Genomic DNA, 20985 nt, shown 5'->3' with positions numbered 1-20985 from the left:
GTTTGCCTCAAGCTATACTGCTGGCATTTCAAAGGGAATCTTTTCAGGAATACACTGCTCGAAAAAATTAAGGGAACACTTAAACAACACAATGTAACTCCAAGTCAATCACACTTCTGTGAAATCAAACTGTCCACCTAGGAAGCAACACTGATTGACAATACATTTCACATGCTGTTGTGCAAATGGAATAGACAACAGGTGGAAATTATAGGCAATTAGCAAGACACCCCCAATAAAAAGTGGTTCTGCAGGTGGTGACCACAGACCCCTTCTCAGTTCCTATGCTTCCTGGCTGATGTTTTGGTCACTTTTGCATGCTGGCGGTGCTTTCACTCTAGTGGTAGCATGAGACGGAGTCTACAACCCACACAAGTGGCTCAGGTAGTGCAGCTCATCCAGGATGGCACATCAATGCGAGCTGTGGCAAGAAGGTTTGCTGTGTCTGTCAGCGTAGTGTCCAGAGCATGGAGGCGCTACCAGGAGACAGGCCAGTACATCAGGAGATGTGGAGGAGGCCGTAGGAGGGCAACAACCCAGCAGCAGGACCGCTACCTCCGCCTTTGTGCAAGGAGGAGCAGGAGGATCACTGCCAGAGTCCTGCAAAAAAGGTGGGGGTTGTGCTTACAGCCCAACACCGTGCAGGACGTTTGGCATTTGCCAGAGAACACCAAGATTGGCAAATTCGCCACTGGCGCCCTGTGCTCTTCACAGATGAAAGCAGGTTCACACTGAGCACATGTGACAGACGTGACAGAGTCTGGAGACGCCGTGGAGAACGTTCTGCTGCCTGCAACATCCTCCAGCATGACCGGTTTGGCGGTGGGACAGTCATGGTGTGGGGTGGCATTTCTTTGGGGGGCCGCACAGCCCTCCATGTGCTCACCAGAGGTAGCCTGACTGCCATTAGGTACCGAGATGAGATCCTCAGACCCCTTGTGAGACCATATGCTGGTGCGGTTGGCCCTGGGTTCCTCCTAATGCAAGACAATGCTAGACCTCATGTGGCTGGAGTGTGTCAGCAGTTCCTGCAAGAGGAAGGCATTGATGCTATGGACTGGCCCGCCCGTTCCCCAGACCTGAATCCAATTGAGCACATCTGGGACATCATGTCTCACTCCATCCACCAACGCCACGTTGCACCACAGACTGTCCAGGAGTTGGCGGATGCTTTATTCCAGGTCTGGGAGGAGATCCCTCAGGAGACCATCCGCCACCTCATCAGGAGCATGCCCAGGCATTGTAGGGAGGTCATACAGGCACGTGGAGGCCACACACACTACTGAGCCTCATTTTGACTTGTTTTAAGGACATTACATCAAAGTTGGATCAGCCTGTAGTGTGGTTTTCCACTTTAATTTTGAGGGTGACTCCAAATCCAGACCTCCATGGGTTGATACATTTGATTTCCATTGATAATTTTTTTGTGATTTTGTTGTCAGCACATTCAACTATGTAAAGAAAAAAGTATTTAATAAGATTATTTCATTCATTCAGATCTAGGATGTGTTGTTTAAGTGTTCCCTTTATTTTTTTGAGCAGTGTATATCATCAAAGGAAAATATGTCCAATTTGAGCTGGACTGTTTTCCATAGAGGTCTGAAAGTAACAGTAGGAATATCAAACAAGTCAACACGAATTTTATCCACAGATGAAAAAAGGCTCTTTCAGTGAGAGCTCCATCTGTAGCCAAGATTCAGTAAGATAAAATGGTAGGGTTTCAGCTGCATTTCAACGAAGATGAGAGTGGATAGGAACTGTCCTTCTAACCTTGGTTGGGCGGACTGAGAGAGAGAGAGAGAGAGAGAGAGAGAGAGAGAGAGAGAGAGAGAGAGAGAGAGAGAGAGAGAGAGAGAGAGAGAGAGAGAGAGAGAGAGAGAGAGAGAGAGAGAGCGAGAGAGAGAGAGAGAGAGAGAGAGAGAGAGAGAGAGAGAGAGAGAGAGAGGAGAGAGAGAGAGAGAGAGAGAGAGAGAGAGAGAGAGAGAGAGAGAGAGAGAGAGAGAGAGAGAGAGAGAGAGAGAGAGAGAGAGAAAGAGAGCGAGCGAGAGAGAGAGAGAGAGAGAGCGAGAGAGAGCGAGAGAGAGAGAGAGAGAGAGAGAGAGAGAGAGAGAGAGAGAGAGAGAGAGAGAGAGCGAGAGAGAGAGTGCGAGAGAGAGAGTGCGAGAGAGAGAGAGAGAGAGAGTGCGAGAGAGAGAGAGAGAGAGAGCGCGAGAGAGAGAGAGAGCGAGAGAGAGAGAGAGAGCGAGAGAGAGAGCGAGAGAGAGAGAGCGAGAGAGAGAGCGCGAGAGAGAGAGCAGAGAGAGAGAGAGAGAGAGAGAGAGTGAGAGAGTGCGAGAGAGAGAGAGCGAGAGAGAGAGAGAGCGCGAGAGAGAGAGTGAGAGAGAGAGAGAGAGGTGTGCTGTGCTGCGCTCTCTCAGTCTTATGGAGATATATGTTAATGAGAGATGTAAAATAGCCTTGTTGCACCACTCTCTCCCCTCACACAGCCTCTTGACAGTTGGAGTTCCAACTCCTGTTCACCCAGGTGCTCTACACAACATCCCTGTCTCAAGAAACGGACAGGTGGAATCGATGCCTGCTAAACGAATATTTACACAGTACAGAACAGTACTGGAAGTGACCCAGCTAGCAAGCACTTATCAGACCACAGGTGGCTGAGGCAGCACACCATGGTAGGCAAACTGATATCGGACCCTGGTCAGCAAACAGACGATGTGGACCTATGCTGAGCCTCTGATTTTGCTGATGGAGGACCGATGTCGATCATAGGTCACAGTAAGCTTGCTATCAGGCGTGTGTCTGTGGCTAGCCACTGGTTCTGTGTGAGGACTGTGGGTTGAAAGTCGGTGAGCTACTACCCACCTGTTGGTCCAGTGTTGTTGAGGCACTCCTCCATCCTTCCCAGCAGCCTGCAGGGCGGCCACGTTCCCCGGGGGGTTGGAGGAGCCAGAAGAACCCTGGGATGGAGAGTAGTCCGAGTAGGTGGCTGACGAGCCACTGTTGTTCAGGCAATGCATCTTATCTGGGTCTGATTCATCTGTAGACTCTGACAGGGAAGGACGAGAGAAAAGCATTGATATGTCTCTGATGTCATCTACCTGTGAAATGAATTTGAATACGGGCTTAAGGAGATATCTTATTTTCAAAAGGTCACTGCTCATGTTACCACTTTAAATGTGGGTTAAAGCTGGGTCACCAGGGGAGCAAAAGCTACTGGAGAGAATTGGATGCTTCTCTCCTCAATCCAACAGCGAGTCATTTTGTAAGTATTGCAATTAACATGGGTGATCCACGTAGCGGGAGCAAAAAATATTTTTGGTATCTCCGATTTTTCTGGCAATTCTCACATAGGTACTTCATTGGGAGGAAGGATGTTTAACATGCTTTTTATATTTGTATCACAAACCATGTTTTTTTAAATCATGATGAAATGGAACATTTCAGGCCCTTTTTAGACCTATACATGCCTCCTGTAAGACCTTATGATCCGTGAACTGTACATGATACAGAACACATACAGTGAGGGAAAAAAGTATTTGATCCCCTGCTGATTTTGTACGTTTGCCCACTGACAAAGACATTATCAGTCTATAATTTGAATGGTAGGTTTATTTGAACAGTGAGAGACAGAATAACAACAACAAAATCCAGAGAAACGCATGTCAAAAATGTTATAAATTGATTTGCATTTTAATGAGGGAAATAAGTATTTGACCCCCTCTCAATCAGAAAGATTTATGGCTCCCAGGTGTCTCTTAAAGGGAGTGCTCCTAATCTCAGCTTGTTACCTGTATAAAAGACACCTGTCCACAGAAGCAATCAATCAATCAGATTCCAAACTCTCCACCATGGCCAAGACCAAAGAACGCTCCAAGGATGTCAGGGACAAGATTGTAGACCTACACAAGGCTGGAATGGGCTACAAGACCATCGCCAAGCAGCTTGGTGAGAAGGTGACAACAGTTGGTGCGATTATTCGCAAATGGAAGAAACACAAAATAACTGTCAATCTCCCTCGGCCTGGGGCTCCATGCAAGATCTCACCTCGTGGAGTTGCAATGATCATGAGAATGGTGAGGAATCAGCCCAGAACTACACGGGAGGATCTTGTCAATGATCTCAAGGCAGCTGGGACCATAGTCACCAAGAAAACAATTGGTAACACACTACGCCGTGAAGGACTGAAATCCTGCAGCGCCCGCAAGGTCCCCCTGCTCAAGAAAGCACATATACAGGGCCGTCTGAAGTTTGCCAATGAACATCTGAATGATTCAGAGGAGAACTGGGTGAAAGTGTTGTGGTCAGATGAGACGAAAATCGAGCTCTTTGGCATCAACTCAACTTGCTGTGTTTGGAGGAGGAGGAATGCTGCCTATGACCCCAAGAACACCATCCCCACCGTCAAACATGGAGGTGGAAACATTATGCTTTGGGGGTGTTTTTCTGCTAAGGGGACAGGACAACTTCACCGCATCAAAGGGATGATGGACGGGGCCATGTACCATCAAATCTTGGGTGAGAATCTCCTTCCCTCAGCCAGGGCATTGAAAATGGGTCATGGATGGGTATTCCAGCATGACAATGACCCAAAACACACGGCCAAGGCAACAAAGGAGTGGCTCAAGAAGACACACATTAAGGTCCTGGAGTGGCCTAGCCAGTCTCCAGACCTTAATCCCATTGAAAATCTGTGGAGGGAGCTGAAGGTTCGAGTTGCCAAACGTCAGCCTCGAAACCTTAATGACTTGGAGAAGATCTGCAAAGAGGAGTGGCACAAAATCCCTCCTGAGATGTGTGCAAACCTGGTGCCCAACTACATTATTATTATTATTATTATTATTATTATTATTATTATTATTATTATTATTATTATTACAAGAAACGTCTGACCTCTGTGATTGCCAACAAGGGTTTTGCCACCATGTACTAAGTCATGTTTTGCAGAGGGGTCAAATACTTATTTCCCTCATTAAAATGCAAATCAATGTATAATATTTTTGACATGCGTTTTTCTGGATTTTTTTGTTGTTATTCTGTCTCTCACGGTTCAAATAAACCTACCATTAAAATTATAGACTGATCATGTCTTTGTCAGTGGGCAAACGTACAAAATCAGCAGGGGATCCACATTTTCACGTTTATTTATTCAATATGAAAAATATTAATATCTCATGTCACATTTCCAGAGTGGGCTCTCTGGTACCTTTAATGATTTTACCCATTTTATACATAGAAATTGACATTATAGGTCAGTAACCAATCACAGCCCTCCTTTAGGATTGCACATTCAGCAAGTCACCAGCAGAGGGAGTTCCCATTGAATCCATTTTCCCATTCACTGTGTTTGTGGTGCTCATAAAAGGTATCATACCTTCAGAATTAGCAGAGAGCCCACTCTGGAAATGTGATGTACTTGTAGAGTATATTGTTCCAAACAATATGTCTTAAAATGAACAAAATCAAAAAGGGTAGTAGATATTAATATTTGTAATGTTGAATAAATGAATGTGAACATTTGTATTTCAGAATCTAGACATACTCCATATGTTAGAACACACTATAAGGAGTGTAATGACACCAATATGTTGTATGTATCATGTACAGTTCACGGATCATAAGGTCTTACAGGAGGCATGTATAGGTCTAAAAAGGGCCTGAAATGTTCCATTTCATCATGATTTTCAAAAACATGGTTTGTGATACAAATGTAAAAAGCATGTTAAACATCCTTAATCCACAATTCAGTTTCTATGTGAGAATTGCCAGAACAATCTGAGGTACCAAAAATATTTTCCGCTCCCGCTGGTGTGGAATCGCCCTTATGCTTTATACCATACCTAATTAGGATAGAACACTCCCCAAGGACATTATATAATAATTGTGCATTGCAGGACTATGTTTTGTAATCTCACAGGAGGAAACGCATATGCAATTAGAAATAACAATAGCAAACACAGGGATTTTCACTGTAGAGTTTAGAAAGCTTGAGGCTTTTTCATGTCAGAACAGGATAAGAGCGGAGAGTGAGTGTTTTTACTGATAGCGGGTCAGCCTCCCACCGATTGAGATATCAGCACAAATGGCCTGCAGCAACTAGTCAATCAGCTTACTCTCTGGTTTATCAGAGTAGGAGAAAAACCAGTTTGAAAGTATGGTCTCAAGATATATACAGTGGGGTCACCCTTGATAAAGATGAGCAATAATGACTATAAAATACATTTAAAACATTGGGAAATTATATTATTTTATACTAATACAATTGTTCAGAGAAAGAGATTTTGTTTAACAAGTAATCATTGTTTTTCTCAAAAAGGTAGGGGTAAAAATTATTGACACCTAAAGATTCGTATAAATAAAGTAGTAAAAAGTTTAGTATTTGGTCCCATGTTCTTAGCACGCAATGACTACATCAAGATTGTGACTCTACAAACTTGTTGGATGCATTTTCAGTTCGTTTTGGTTGTGTTTCAGATTGTTTTGTGCCCAATAGAAATGAACGGTAAATAATGTATTGTGTCTTTTTGGAGTCACTTTTATTAGAAATAATAATATAATATATTTCTAAACACTACATTAATGTGGATGCTACCATTATTACGGATAATCCTGAATGAATCGTGAATAACAATGAGTGAGAGGGTCAAAGATTATACCCCCAAGACATGCTAACCTCTCACAATTTCCAATAACAGGGGAGGTTAGCATGTCTTGGGGGCATGATCTTTGACCTCTAACATCACTAATAGGCTAATTTATAGCATTTTTATATAACCTTAATGATAATGGTTGTGTTTGTACTGAAGTAGAATACCAGATTTGGGAGTTTAGGGCCTACCTTTCTTGTCTTTCCCCAGTAATACAACCTTTGGTTTGTACATGGGCGGTTCCACCAGGGTGGGCCTCATATCAGAGATACGGATATCATTCGGAGAGCCGCTCATAGAATCCTGAGAAAAAGATAATGTGTTATTACACATAGTTATTTCTGAACAAAAGACAAAAAGACAGAAACACATACACAGCTTGGTTAACAGCTTCAACGACTTAACTCCACAAGCTCAGTGAGGTTCCTGAGGCAGGAACTAACAAAAGGACACAAATATAGTACATAACTGATCGTTTTTGTACTGCTTGTACTGATAGTGTCATCAGAACTGATATACTTTCTCTATTTCTTAGTGATGTGTAACCCACTGGAGCATGTTCTATCTGTGACTTCCTGCTCTCTTAGGGCTCAGAGGCCCAGCTGCCTGTTACAGGAGAGCCTACTTCCCACACCTGATGTCCCACATCTGCAGCCCTGCTCTGCTCACTGCACCCACACAGGGCAGGCTGAGGCAGCCGAGCGGAGAGAGACCACCAGGCCTGCTTGCCTGGCAACTCCAGGAACCACATCCCAGGAACACTTACTACACAGCAGTGGCTCACCGGCATATCTGTATCTCCCTCCAGCTTCTTTTTTTCTTATGTAAAAAAGAGATAACAATATTTCCAATACTTCTGCGCTATATGTTTCAAAACATATCATTTAATGTCTATAAATACAATCCATATCCATGATGGGGCTACTATGAGGGTTTAGCATGTTCAGTGCAGGAGTTAAATGACACGCAATGACAGCTGCAACCGCTTTCTGCTTTGGGTAAAAATGCCACCTTAAATCACTCCCAAGGTTATCAGCACCTTCTCTGTGGCTGGGAGTAATTGGTATGGCAGGCTTGATGCTTTGGCCACGTCTCAGAGGAATGCTTGATTAACTCAAAACAAACAGCTGTGAAGAGACTGTAGTGTGTGATGCCACTAAGTGCTGGAGTTAGCTTTGGCACTGCCAGTCTACTGCCCGTTTGCACACTACTGTGTATACTATATATGCTATGATGCACAGACTTTGCATACAAAATGTTCCTCTTCATAAGTACTGTACATGATATACATTACATATCTACAGTTACATTGTTCATTCATCTTTGCAATAGAGAGTGTGGCTGTTATCAGCTTTCATCTTCATATTTCATGACACTCAGACTTTGTTTCTCCAGATGTTTTATAGTCTTTGTCAGCGTGCAAAGAGGCAGTGTGAAGTCACGCCAGCCGAGCCGTGGTTGAGCAGACTGTCTAATGTCTGATCTCACAGCCACTTACTATGAGGCAGAAACAGGAAGAAGCTGTAATGGCCGAGGACGTATTCTCTGGCTGTGGCAGCTTGGGAACCACGCGATGTAAAGAAATCTAAGCAAAACAAACAAACACACATACAAACAAACAAATAAAAGATGGAGAGGAAGTTTTCATGGTTCTACAAAAGAAAGCATGTGTGAGGTAAAGAAGCATGGTTTATGGCATCAGCACCCACACCCCTCCATCCCCCCACCCAGTGCCCCAGTTCTCATTGCGTCACCGCGGCACCCAAGGGTCTCTCTCTCCCTGGGGCTTTATGGGAGGAGACAGCATGAGGCAATCCAAAGCAGTAATGAACACAAAGTACACAGGACATTGCAGCTCTGTCAACGCACTTCACAGAGAGGTAGAGATATAGCAGAGTTTGCCAAGCACAGGAGGACCTTCCAGCTTAAATGAAAATAAGTGGTTGTTACCTGACACCTTGGAAGTTGGAGCCTACTTCTACTGGAAAAGGGATTCTAGATGTATTTTCATCTTACAGGTTAAAATAAAAACTAATCTACATCTCATCTTAACTTAAATCTATGCAATGTTAAAAGGACTAACAACCAGCATGAGAGCATTTACAACCCTGATGTAAATGGCCCAAACTCTGGGCTCTTATAGAGCTTACAAAGAAATGCCAGTAAGAAGATACAAGATACATATTGTATGATCTGCTTTATTCATCTCCAGATGCTGACCACTTGACTCTGGGAACAGGCGCTTAGAAATCACCTATTCAGATCTAGCCTCTTGGAGTCCTCTGAATGCAATTGACATTTAACACTGACCTTTGCTCTGTTTGTTCAACAGCCTCTGCTGTTCGTTGTGCAGTATTTCAAGCCTTATTACAGGCTACAAATTCAGCGCCAGGTTGCCCCCTGGGGACTTGCAAATGCACTAATACTTGACATTAGAGTTATGGCCGAGTTAACCTCCATTTCAGCCACAATATGTTATTATGCCAAGATAATGCACCTTTTTGCACACAGCATAAAAAACACTGAAAACAGCATCTCAGCAGACTACTTGTCTGACACTGACTCCTCTGCGTATTCAGAGAGAGAGCTAACGATTGAACAAAGACCCCATTGACGCCATCATGGGGGCTTTGAGGCTTCCAGATGAAAGGGTCCTATGATCTCTGCAGGTTTCAATCACATCACCTCTAAAAAGCTGCTGCGCCACAGTCCCATGGCCCTGGGTTTAATATATTGCCCTCTCAAACTTTGTCACACCTGGCCATAAGTCAAAAACACTGAAACCTGATACAACATTAATCTATGCCTTTGAAAATGACCCCAGTTCTTTCAATGAAATTCAGTTCAATACAGCTGGTCTCACCTCTACCTGAACTCTCACATTGAGATGTCCAAGGCAATTGAGGACTAAATCTGACATAACGGCCTGAGAGGACCTTGAGGCTGCAGTGTAAACATTCATGTCGTTCCTCCCTCCCCCACCGTGCCCAATACAAGCTGTTGTTTTGTTTTGTTTTCCTCGTGTTACAAGAGCGTAATAAGCACTACAAACTTTTTAACATGTCCACAAAGAGATCACGAATTTGCTCCTGTACCTCTGAGCTCTCAGTCAGATCATCCTTGCGCTTTGGGATGTCGATGGCAGAATTGTGGATGATGCCCTGCTCTGTCATCTGAGCCTTGTTGAACTCTCTTTCTCTCTCTTTCATCTCTCTTTCCATCACCTGGAACAGAAGATCACTCTGAGTGACTGGGTGACACATATCTATCCCATTCAGCCAAAGAGGACTATGTATAACCTATGCATTTGTTTTTGTATATGTGTGTGTGAGAGAGAGTATGGTGGTATATGTACGTCTCTGGGTGTGTGGTGTGACCTGGTCTGTTACCTCTTTGGGGGGCATGGGCCAGGGAGGCTCATACTGTTCTTGTTTTCGTGACTCCATGTTGGTACCAGAGGAGTTAGTACCAGTGCTGAGGGGATGCTGGTTCTTGCCCACCATGTTCTGCACTGACTTCACCATGTTCTTTAGGTCCTCTGGGTACGGTGTGGGGTAGCGCTTCAGATTGATCTCAACCTGGGAAGACAGGACGAGCAAAATGAGCGGTAATAAAATAAAATCATAAAAACGGGGGAAACTGAGGTCAACAGGAAGTCCTGTGAAACCTTGACTTTTCCAGAGTTGTCCTCCTCCTCCTTCTTCTCCTCGAACTCAAAGGCTACGGTCATCCTCTGCTGACGCTGCTCCTCCCATAAGGCGGGGTTGAAACTGTCACTGTCTGACTGGTAGTCTACAGAGAGGACGGGCAGAGAAACAGGGAGGTGTCACTGACTTAATGTGCACTGGTCTCACACTGGTGCTGTTCTGACATGCTCACTTCACCACCAGCATACAGTGCACTGGCACCTAACCTAACCATCTGTCAAACTCCCTCAAGTGGAACCTCAAAATGGATTAAATCCCTGAGTAAATGTACACCTTAAGTCTTTCTGACCCTCAAAGGGTAGTTCAGTGACACATGCTCTGCACACATATCACTATACCCATTACTATGAGGGATAACAGTGTTATTTCAAGCACCATTAATCAATTGTGAATACATATCCATGGCACCTTAGTGATCACATATTCATAGAACTGCAACATTTTGCAGCACTTTGTGGGAATACTTGGCTATGAGGATTTTCCCTCATGTCAGCATGTGTTACATTTCCACCCACAGTATTTGGCTAGCTCACCCTCATCATGTCGTGGTTGCTGAGGGAACATGTAGTTGGTGAGGACCCTCTGCTTGGTCTCTGGATGGGCCTCTGTCTGGAGGGGGATCAGGGCCTTGGACTGCATACAGCAGACATTCACACATCATTAACGCTTCAAGTATAGCTAATACACAGGTAAAACAATAGAATCGATCCGAAAATGTAAAGGTGTGATTTTTTCCAACAAAGAACATAAACGATCATGTTTACCTGATTGTCTGATAGCCAAAGAGCAGCAAGATCTTTTAGTTTGGTGAAAGTGAATGGGAGATTCTTTAATCTGTGTAAGGGAGAAGAAGACGAAATGTGGAGTAAGAAGGCATATCATCTCAATGAGTACATTGTGTTCTGATGTGTTCAAGGACACAGATCATCATTAAGTCCCCTGTGAAAAGCCAATAGTATTCCTCTGCCACGGAACAATCACAGCCTGCCTGCCTCTGACTGACTGACTGACTGACTGACTGACACCCACCACTCACCTTGGCAACAAGCTCAGCAAACTTTGCCTCACTTTGACAACAGAAATCTGTCAGAGGGAGACAGTGTTGTGGGCTACTGTAGGTAGAACAATGCAGGGTTGAGGTGATTCGATGCCCGTTCTCAGGTAGCCTATCTGGTTGTGTGCTCAGCTCTGTGGTGTGTGGTGCTGCGTGTGGAGGCAGATCTGCCTAATGGCTGTCATGTGTTAAGTGATGGTCAGGTTTAATTACCTTGGATCCAGTTAATCACTGGCAGAACCACCAAACATCTCATAAAGAGCTTTCTTAATTAGCCCGTGGGCAGAGGAAGTGCTTTCTAATGCTGTGCAGCTATCTTAATGTGCTATTAACAAAATAATAACCACTAGCTAGCCTCCCTAGTTTATATAAAATCCTCAGAAGAATGCCCCACTCCACCTACGCTCTATGTAAACATATAGACACACAACACAAGCCTTTTCCTCGTCAATGCGAGTGTGAGGAACATATGGATTCACTGTGTGTGTGTGTGTGTTTCTGTGTGTGTGTTTCTGTGTGTTAGAGTGTGCTATGTATACATAGCAGAGCAATCAGTAGCTACCTATTGTCGCTTAAGTTGAGAACACGTAGCTTGGTCATCTGCCCAATCTCATCAGGTAGAAACTCTAGTTTATTGGAGCGCAACGACATGACTGTCACATTCTTACAGTTCCCAATCTGCAACAAAAGAGAGGCAAGCGGACATTTCAGTGATCATTTTCCATCTTCTATGCAGCAAACCATATCAATTACCAGTGCTGGGGAAGCTACTATGAAAATATAGTTTGCCAAGCTACATCCAAACTACTTTGTGATAAATTATGATATCTAAATCTGAAATGCCATCGACTACATATTGCAAGAACAGATCACTCTGAAGTCAGATGTTAGCAGAATGTGTGATTTAGCGTATTAAAAGTTTCAAGTGAGAATTAGGCAGAAAGGAAATGCTTGCCTACTACACCTATGTTTTTTTTTGCAAAAAAAGTAGTGTGTAGTTGCAGTAGTTAGCTATACCGCTACATGACAAAAAAGTAATTAACAACTAAAAACACTACCAGAATTGAGTTAAACTGCCATCAAGCTACTGCAAAATGTAGTTACATTACTAGTTGAACTACATGTAGTTCACTACTCCCCAACACTGTCAATTACACAACCAAATGCATTGTGTATGTGTTTGAGTGTACAGGAGCACTGTGAGGATATAGGGACAGACGGACGTACCTCCCTGGGTAGTTCAACAAGGAAGTTCTCATCAGCAGAAAACGTGCGAAGGTTGGGCAGGTAGCCAATGGTGGCGGGCAGGGACTCTAATTCATTACAGCTGCAGTCAAACTCCTCTAAAAGCGATAAACTGAGTAGAGGAAGAAAGAGGAGAATGAGTCCTGTAAGAATCCTTCATGCCACAGCTACTTTCACTTGGTTAGTTATTAGTGTAACATCACCATGTGTAAAGGCGCTATAACCAAAACTCTATCTATAAAAAATACAAGCAAAACAACCACAAATCAGCATAGATTTTCTACTACACATGTCTTTGATGTACCATATTAATATGTGCATATCATTTCGTCAAGAACCTGCGAAGCGCAGACCTACTTAATTCGTATGCTAAAAATGGGCTGTGAATTCTTGAAGTGGAACATTTACATGTACATATATCATAATGATACAAGCATTATTTCACTCAAACATTTTGAGGAAAAGCCACAGGTAGATTCATTTCAGCCGCAGGTTGCATTATTTGTTATTGACTGTATTTGTTGTTGACAGATGCAGCCTCAGATGATCGATCCCTCCTTGGTGTAGAGACATTAATGGAAACAAATCATAATTGGGTTCCCTATAAGAGTAGATCCATCTAAGACATGTACAGACTACAGAAAAGTGAAATGATGAATCAAATGGATTCATGAGGATCATGGCAATATTCAAAAACCATGACTTGATAGAATGAGAGATTCTTATAGACAAGCCATGAATTACATTGATTCAACTTTATTAATCCCATGAGGGAAAATGAATAGTTAATGTTGCTGACTCAATATCTGGTGGTGCCAGTATCTCTTTTCAATCAGATTATAATCAACAGTATGCTTTATACAAAATCTGGGAATATTAAATACTGAACTTCATGAATTACAAACTTAACTCTATATCTTATAATATATCTTAAACTCTAAAGCCACAGTGTTTATTGAGTCAAATGCCCTTGCCTCTTTGTCAGATTTGAAAGGACAACATGTGAGCAAAATCAACAACTGTCCAGTTTTAAAATGTCCTCTACAGCCTCAAACAATTCTAAATTCAAGCTCCAACAGTGTTTAGTGTACAATGTCAGTGTATATGTACAGAAGAGGACGAGGGGAAGAGTTGCCTCCCCACATGGGAAAGACTTAATTTAAGCAATATGGCCTGGGGGGTGTGGTATATGGCCAGTATACCACAGCTAAGGGCTGTTCTTAAGCACGACTCAGTGTGGAGTGCCTGGATACAGCCCTTAGCCGTGGTATATTGGCTATATACCCCAAACCCTGAGGTGCCTTCTTGCTATTATAAACTGCTTACCAACGTAATTAGAACAGTAAACAAGTCATTTTGTGTCATACCACAGCTTTCAACCAATCAGAATTCGGCCAATCACCATTTACAATTGTATTTATTTATTGTACACACAGCAGAGTCATTAGCTCAACATTTGTCTGAGCAGGCTGGCCCAGCTGGCCTCCCATATGCAGGCCTTTTACTAGGTCTGCTTCCCTGGCCGGAACATACAGACAGGGGACATTAAGGTGAGCACTTGCCTGAATAAACATGCTGTGGCGAGGAGGAACGTGTACAGGAGACAGGGATTTACAGTCTACTTACCCTAATTTGGCGCGTCCACTAAGTGGCCCATTTTAGATGCATGTGAAATAACCACAACACACAAAACCCACCAATGACAAACCAAGAAAAAAGGTGTACAGGAAACAGTATCACAGGCTTGGGGAGCAGCAGTGGGGGTAGGGCATGATAAGGATGAACATGACATGATGAGCTGTAAGGTGGTGACCCTGACCTATGACGTCACAGTCTCAGTGACAGGGCGTCTTCAGACTTGACCCCCAGGAATGCTTCTGACTCATTCTAGTTTACAGATTAAACTGATATAATATATATATATAACAAACAAATCAACTTGGCTGGCTGTTGTGTTTGAGGTTACAATACTAGCAGAGGAAGCTTGTGATTTTCTACATTTTTACATCAGAGTCAAGTCCACTCAGACAGCCTCCATTTTAAATATTGCACAACAAATGAATGGCACACACCCAAAATGTCTCTTTCTCTCTCTCTCTCTCTCTCTCTCTCTCTCTCTCTCTCTCTCTCTCTCTCCTCTCTAGTGCCGCCAACTGAGACACAATGTACTACATCACTCTATACTTGGTGTGAACAGTGATGGAGCCAATCAGCGTTAGTCAATGTGAGGTGAGAAGCAGCAGCAAGGTGAAGGTGCCAGAATGAGACAGCAGAGTTTCAGAACCCTTCTATCCACAGGCCGTGTTGACTACAGCAACAAACCACTGGCAGAGAAGACGAGCTAAGATTAAGATTCAATGTGTCAACTGAATTTACCATCAAAATATGTGTCTCTGACAGCTTTTAATTTGGTTATGCAATAGATGTCTTAAAACGGACTAACATTCAGTTCAATGATAGATATGAACTAATAAACATGTAGTTTGTAGTTTAGCTTTTGGCGACATCAGTTCAAAACATTTTATTTGACTTAAGGGAAGTTCAGAGATTGCAATCTGAGTAGTGAAAGTAAACGAAATAGTGTAATCGGTCTCTTCTTCATAAAGTACTCACCTTCCAATGGTGTTAGGCAGTGACGTGAGTTGGTTGTCGTCGACTTTTAGTGTTGTAAGCTTCTTCAACATTCCTACAATGGAGACAAAAACATTACTCTAGTTTCACTGTTTATTTGATGTTATGTAATTTATTATTTAAAAAAAAGAACAAACACACTATGAGAAACAAAGTTAAAAGAGAAGAACACAGTTAAAAGGAATTTTTCAAACCCATTGTCTACATAATCCTCTTACTGGTTGATTAATTTACAGCCAGGAAATTATTTATAAACTTATTAAGTACAAAATAACTTAATAGTTTGTGCAAATCAAATTCCAGGATTCAAACAAACACATTTTTCTCTCTAAATAGGAATGGAATTTTAATGACGCCTATGATTGATAATGGCAAAACAACCTCCAAGAGGAGCCGCCATGATGAACGCAGTCATTACAGAATGAATCATCCTCTCTCGACCTTCTCTCCTAATCATCCTTTCTTCATCATTTTTCTTATTCTTTCTTACCAGGAGATACTATTGTTCCAGAGGGGAGAGAGCAGAGACAATCTAACCAGGATATACTATTGTTCCAGAGGGGAGAGAGCAGAGACAATCTAACCAGGAGATACTATTGTTCCAGAGGGGAGAGAGCAGAGACAATCTAACCAGGAGATACTATTGTTCCACAGGGGAGAGAGCAGAGACAATCTAACCAGGAGATACTATTGTTCCACAGGGGAGAGAGCAGAGACAATCTAACCAGGAGATACTATTGTTCCACAGGAGAGAGAGCAGAGACAATCTAACCAGGAGATACTATTGTTCCACAGGGGAGAGAGCAGAGACTATCTAACCAGGATATGCTATTGTTCCACAGGGGAGAGAGCAGAGACAATCTAACCAGGAGATGCTATTGTTCCACAGGGGAGAGAGCAGAGACAATCTAACCAGGAGATACTATTGTTCCACAGGGGAGAGAGCAGAGACAATCTAACCAGGAGATACTATTGTTCCACAGGGGAGAGAGCAGAGACAATCTAACCAGGAGATGCTATTGTTCCACAGGGGAGAGAGCAGAGACAATCTAACCAGGATATAATATTGTTCCACATGGGAGAGAGCAGAGACAATCTAACCAGGAGATACTATTGTTCCACAGGGGAGAGAGTAGAGACAATCTTACCAGGAGATACTATTGTTCCAGAGGGGAGAGAGCAGAGACAATCTAACCAGGAGATACTATTGTACACAGGGGAGAGAGCAGAGACAATCTTACCAGGAGATACTATTGTTCCAGAAGGGAGAGAGCAGAGACAATCTAACCAGGAGATACTAATGTTCCACAGGGGAGAGAGCAGAGACAATCTAACCAGGAGATACTATTGTTCCACAGGGGAGAGAGCAGAGACAATCTAACCAGGAGATGCTATTGTTCCACAGGGGAGAGAGCAGAGACAATCTAACCAGGATATAATATTGTTCCACATGGGAGAGAGCAGAGATAATCTAACCAGGAGATACCATTGTTCCAGAGGGGAGAGAGCAGAGACAATCTAACCAGGAGATACTATTGTTCCAGAGGGGAGAGAGCAGAGACAATCTAACCAGGAGATACTATTGTACACAGGGGAGAGAGCAGAGACAATCTTACCAGGAGATACTATTGTTCCAGAGGGGAGAGAGCAGAGACAATCTAACCAGGAGATACTATTGTTCCAGAGAGGAGAGAGCAGAGACAATCTTACCAGGATATACTATTGTTCCAGAAGGGAGAGAGCAGAGACAATCTAACCAGGAGATACTATTGTTCCAGAGAGCCTCCAGCGATGCTATCTCTTTCATTGTTACCCAACGCTTAGGTTTACCTCCACTTTACTCATATCCTTCCATATCCTTGTCTGTACATAATGCCCTGAATCTTTTCTATAACACCCGGAAATCTGCCCCCTTTATTCTATGTACCCAACGCACTAGAAGACCAGTTCTTAAAGCCTTTAGCCGTATCCTTATTCTAGTCCTCCTCTGTTCCTCTGGTGATGTAGAGGCTAACCCAGGCCCTGCAGCCCTCAGTATCACTCCTACTCCCCAGGCGCTATCATTTGATGACTTCTGTAATCGCAAAAGTCTTGGTTTCTTGCACATAAATATCAGAAGTCTACTTCCTAAGTTTGAGTTATTCACTGCGTTAGCACACTCTGCCAACCCTGATGTTCTAGCAGTGTCTGAATCCTGGCTCAGGAAGGCCACCAAAAATTCTGAAATTTCCATCCCCAACTATAACATTTTCCGTCTAGATAGAACTGCCAAAGGGGGTGGAGTTGCAATCTACTGTAGAGATAGCCTGCAGAGCTCTATCATACTATCCAGGTCTGTGCCCAAACAGTTTGAGCTTCTACTTCTAAAAATCCACCTTTCCAGAAATAAGTCTCTCACTGTTGCCGCTTGCTACAGACCCCCCTCAGCCCCCCAGCTGTGCCCTGGACACCATATGTGAATTGATTGCCCCCATTTATCCTCAGAGTTTGTACTGCTTGGTGACCTAAATTGGGATATGCTTAATACCCCAGCCATCCTACAATCCAAGCTAGATGCCCTCAACCTCACGCAAATTATCAACGAACCTACCAGGTACAACCCTAAATCCGTAAACATGGGTACCCTCATAGATATCATCCTGACTAACTTACCCTCTAAATACACCTCAGCTGTCTTCAACCAGGATCTCAGCGATCACTGCCTTATTGCCTGCGTCCGTAACGGGTCCGCGGACAAACGACCACCCCTCATCACTGTCAAACGCTCCCTAAAACACTTTAGCGAGCAGGCCTTCCTAATTGACCTGGCCCAGGTATCCTGGATGGATATAGATCTCATTCCGTCAGTAGAGGATGCCTGGTTGTTCCTTAAAAAGTAATTTCCTCTCAATCTTAAATAAACATGCCCCATTCAAAAATACAGAACTAAGAACCGATATAGCCCCTGGTTCTCCTCAGACTTGACTGCCCTTGACCAGCACAAAAACATCCTGTGGCGTACAGCATTAGCATCAAATAGCCCCCGCGATATGCAACTTTTCAGGGAAGTTAGGAACCAATATACACAAGCAGTCAGGAAAGCAAAGGCTAACTTTTTTCAAACAGAAATTTGCATCCTGTAGCACTAACTCCAAAAAAGTTTTGGGACACTGTAAAGTCCATGGAGAATAAGAGCACTTCCTCCCAGCTGCCCACTGCACTGAGGCTAGGGAAACACTATCACCACCGATAAATCTACAATAATCGAGAATTTCAACAAGCATTTTGCTACAACTGGCCATGCTTTCCATCTGGCTACCACTAACCCGGCCACCAACTCTGCACCCTCTGCTGCAACTTGCCCATGCCCCCCCGCTTCTCCTTCACACAAATTCAGACAGCTGATGTTTTGAAAGCGCTGCAAAATCTGGACCCCTACAAATCAGCTGGGCTAGACAATCTGGACCCTTTCTTTCTAAAACTAGCCGCCGAAATTGTCGCAACCCCTATTACTAGTCTGTTCAACCTCTCTTTCATAACGTCTGAGATCCCCAGAGATTGGAAAGCTGCCGCGGTCATCCCCCTCTTCAAAGGGGGTGACACTCTAGATCCAAACTGCTACAGACCTATATCCATCCTGCCCTGCCTTTCAAAAGTATTTGAAAGCCAAGTTAACAAACAGATCACCGACCATTTCGAATACCACCGTACCTTCTCCGCTATGCAATCCGGTTTCCGAGCTGGTCACGGGTGCACTTCAGCCACGCTCAAGGTCCTAAACGATATTATAACCGCGATTGATAATAGACAGTACTGTGCAGCCGTCTTCATCGACCTGGCCAAGGCTTTCGACTCTGTCAACCACCGCATTCTTATTGGCAGACTAAATAGCCTTGGTTTCTCAAATGACTGCCTCGCCTGGTTCACCAACTACTTCTCAGATAGAGTTCAGTGTGTCAAATCGGAGGGCCTGTTGTCTGGACCTATGGCAGTCTCTATGGGGGTGCCACAGGGTTCAATTCTTGGGCCGACACTTTTCTCCGTGTATATCAATGATGTCGCTCTTGCTGCTGGTGACTCTCAGATCCACCTCTCTGCAGACGACACCATTTTGTATACATCTGGCCCTTCATTGGACACTGTGTTAACAAACCTCCAAACGAGCTTCAATGCCATACAACAATCCTTCAGTAGCCTCCAACTGCTCTTAAACACTAGTAAAACTAAATGCATGCTTTTCAATCGAAACGCTGCTGGCACCCGCCCACCCGACTAGAATCACCACTCTCGACGGGTCTGACCTAGAGTATGTGGACAACTACAAATACCTAGGTGTCTGGTTAGACTGTAAACTCAACTTCCAGACTCACATAAAGAATCTCCAATCCAAAGTTAAATCTAGAATCGGCTTCCTATTTCGCAACAAAGCCTCCTTCACTCATGCTGCCAAACATGCCCTCGTAAAACTGACTATCCTACCGATCCTTGACTTCGGCGATGTCATTTACAAAATAGCCTCCAACACTCTACTCAGCAAATTGGATGTAGTCTATCACAGTGCCATCCGTTTTGTCTCCAAAGCCCCATACACTACCCACCACTGTTACCTGTACGCTCTTGTTGGCTGGTCCTCACTACATGTTCGTCGTCAAACCCACTGGCTCCAGGCCATCTATAAATCACTGCTAGGCAAATCCCCGCCTTATCTTAGCTCATTGGTCACCATAGCAGCACCCACCCGTAGTCTGCGCTCCAGCAGGTATATCTCACTGGTCATTCCCAAAGCCAACACCTCCTTTGGCCGCCATTCCTTCCAGTTCTCTGCCGCCAATGACTGGAACGAATTGCAAAAATCTCTGAAGCTGGAGACTCTTATCTCCCTCAATAACTTTAAGCATCAGTTGTCAGAGCACCTACCGATCACTGCACCTGTACACAGCCCATCTGAAATTAGCCCACCCAACTACCTCATCCCTATATTGTTATTTATTTTGCTCTTTTTGCACCCCAGTATCTCTATTTGCACATAATCTCTTGCACATCTAGCATTCCAGTGTTAATACTATTGTAATTATTCTGCACTATAGCCTATTTATTGCCTTACCTCCATAACTTGCTACATTTGCACACACTGTATATATATTTTCTGTTGTATTTTTGACTTTATGTTTTTTACCCCATATGTAACTCTGTGTTGTTTTTATTGCACTGCTTTGCTTTATCTTGGCCAGGTCGCAGTTGTAAATGAGAACCTGTTCTCAACTGGCTTACCTGGTTAAATAAAGGTGAAGAAAAAAAAAAATTTAAAAAAAAGGAGAGAGCAGAGACAATCCAACCAGGATATACTATTGTTCCAGAGGGGAGAGAGCAGAGACAATCTAACCAGGAGATACTATTGTTCCACAGGGGAGAGAGCAGAGACAATCTAACCAGGAGATACTATTGTTCCAGAGGGGAGAGAGCAGAGACAATCTAACCAGGAGATACTATTGTTCCACAGGGGAGAGAGCAGAGACAATCTAACCAGGAGATACTATTGTTCCACAGGGGAGAGAGCAGAGACAATCTAACCAGGAGATACTATTGTTCCACAGGGGAGAGAGCAGAGACAATCTAACCAGGAGATGCTATTGTTCCACAGGGGAGAGAGCAGAGACAATCTAACCAGGATATAATATTGTACCACATGGGAGAGAGCAGAGACAATCTAACCAGGAGATACTAT

At 43.6% G+C, this 20985-nt stretch overlaps 1 protein-coding gene across 2 annotated transcripts in view; it reads right to left on the bottom strand.

The window, feature by feature from the left end:
* The window catches only part of LOC121533422 (leucine-rich repeat-containing protein 7-like), a 98983-nt gene that overhangs the window by 11082 nt on the left and 66916 nt on the right, over positions 1–20985 (bottom strand). The window contains exons 10-21 of one of the 2 annotated variants that reach the window (XM_045205497.1): positions 15264–15336; positions 14277–14294; positions 12633–12762; positions 11968–12083; positions 11116–11185; positions 10885–10984; positions 10312–10436; positions 10034–10222; positions 9740–9868; positions 8143–8229; positions 6836–6947; positions 2863–3046 (exon numbers count right to left, since the gene is read on the bottom strand). In XM_045205497.1, coding sequence (XP_045061432.1) covers positions 2863–3046; positions 6836–6947; positions 8143–8229; positions 9740–9868; positions 10034–10222; positions 10312–10436; positions 10885–10984; positions 11116–11185; positions 11968–12083; positions 12633–12762; positions 14277–14294; positions 15264–15336 — 1333 coding nt within the window. The remainder of the gene's footprint in view (positions 1–2862; positions 3047–6835; positions 6948–8142; positions 8230–9739; positions 9869–10033; positions 10223–10311; positions 10437–10884; positions 10985–11115; positions 11186–11967; positions 12084–12632; positions 12763–14276; positions 14295–15263; positions 15337–20985) is intronic. The other variant, XM_041839363.2, reaches the window with a different exon arrangement.

This window comes from Coregonus clupeaformis, chromosome 20, assembly GCF_020615455.1.
Source record: "Coregonus clupeaformis isolate EN_2021a chromosome 20, ASM2061545v1, whole genome shotgun sequence".
NCBI classification, from domain to species: Eukaryota; Metazoa; Chordata; class Actinopteri; order Salmoniformes; family Salmonidae; genus Coregonus; species Coregonus clupeaformis.
Note: the sequence above shows the minus strand (reverse complement) of the source record. Positions and strands in the feature narration are given on the sequence as shown.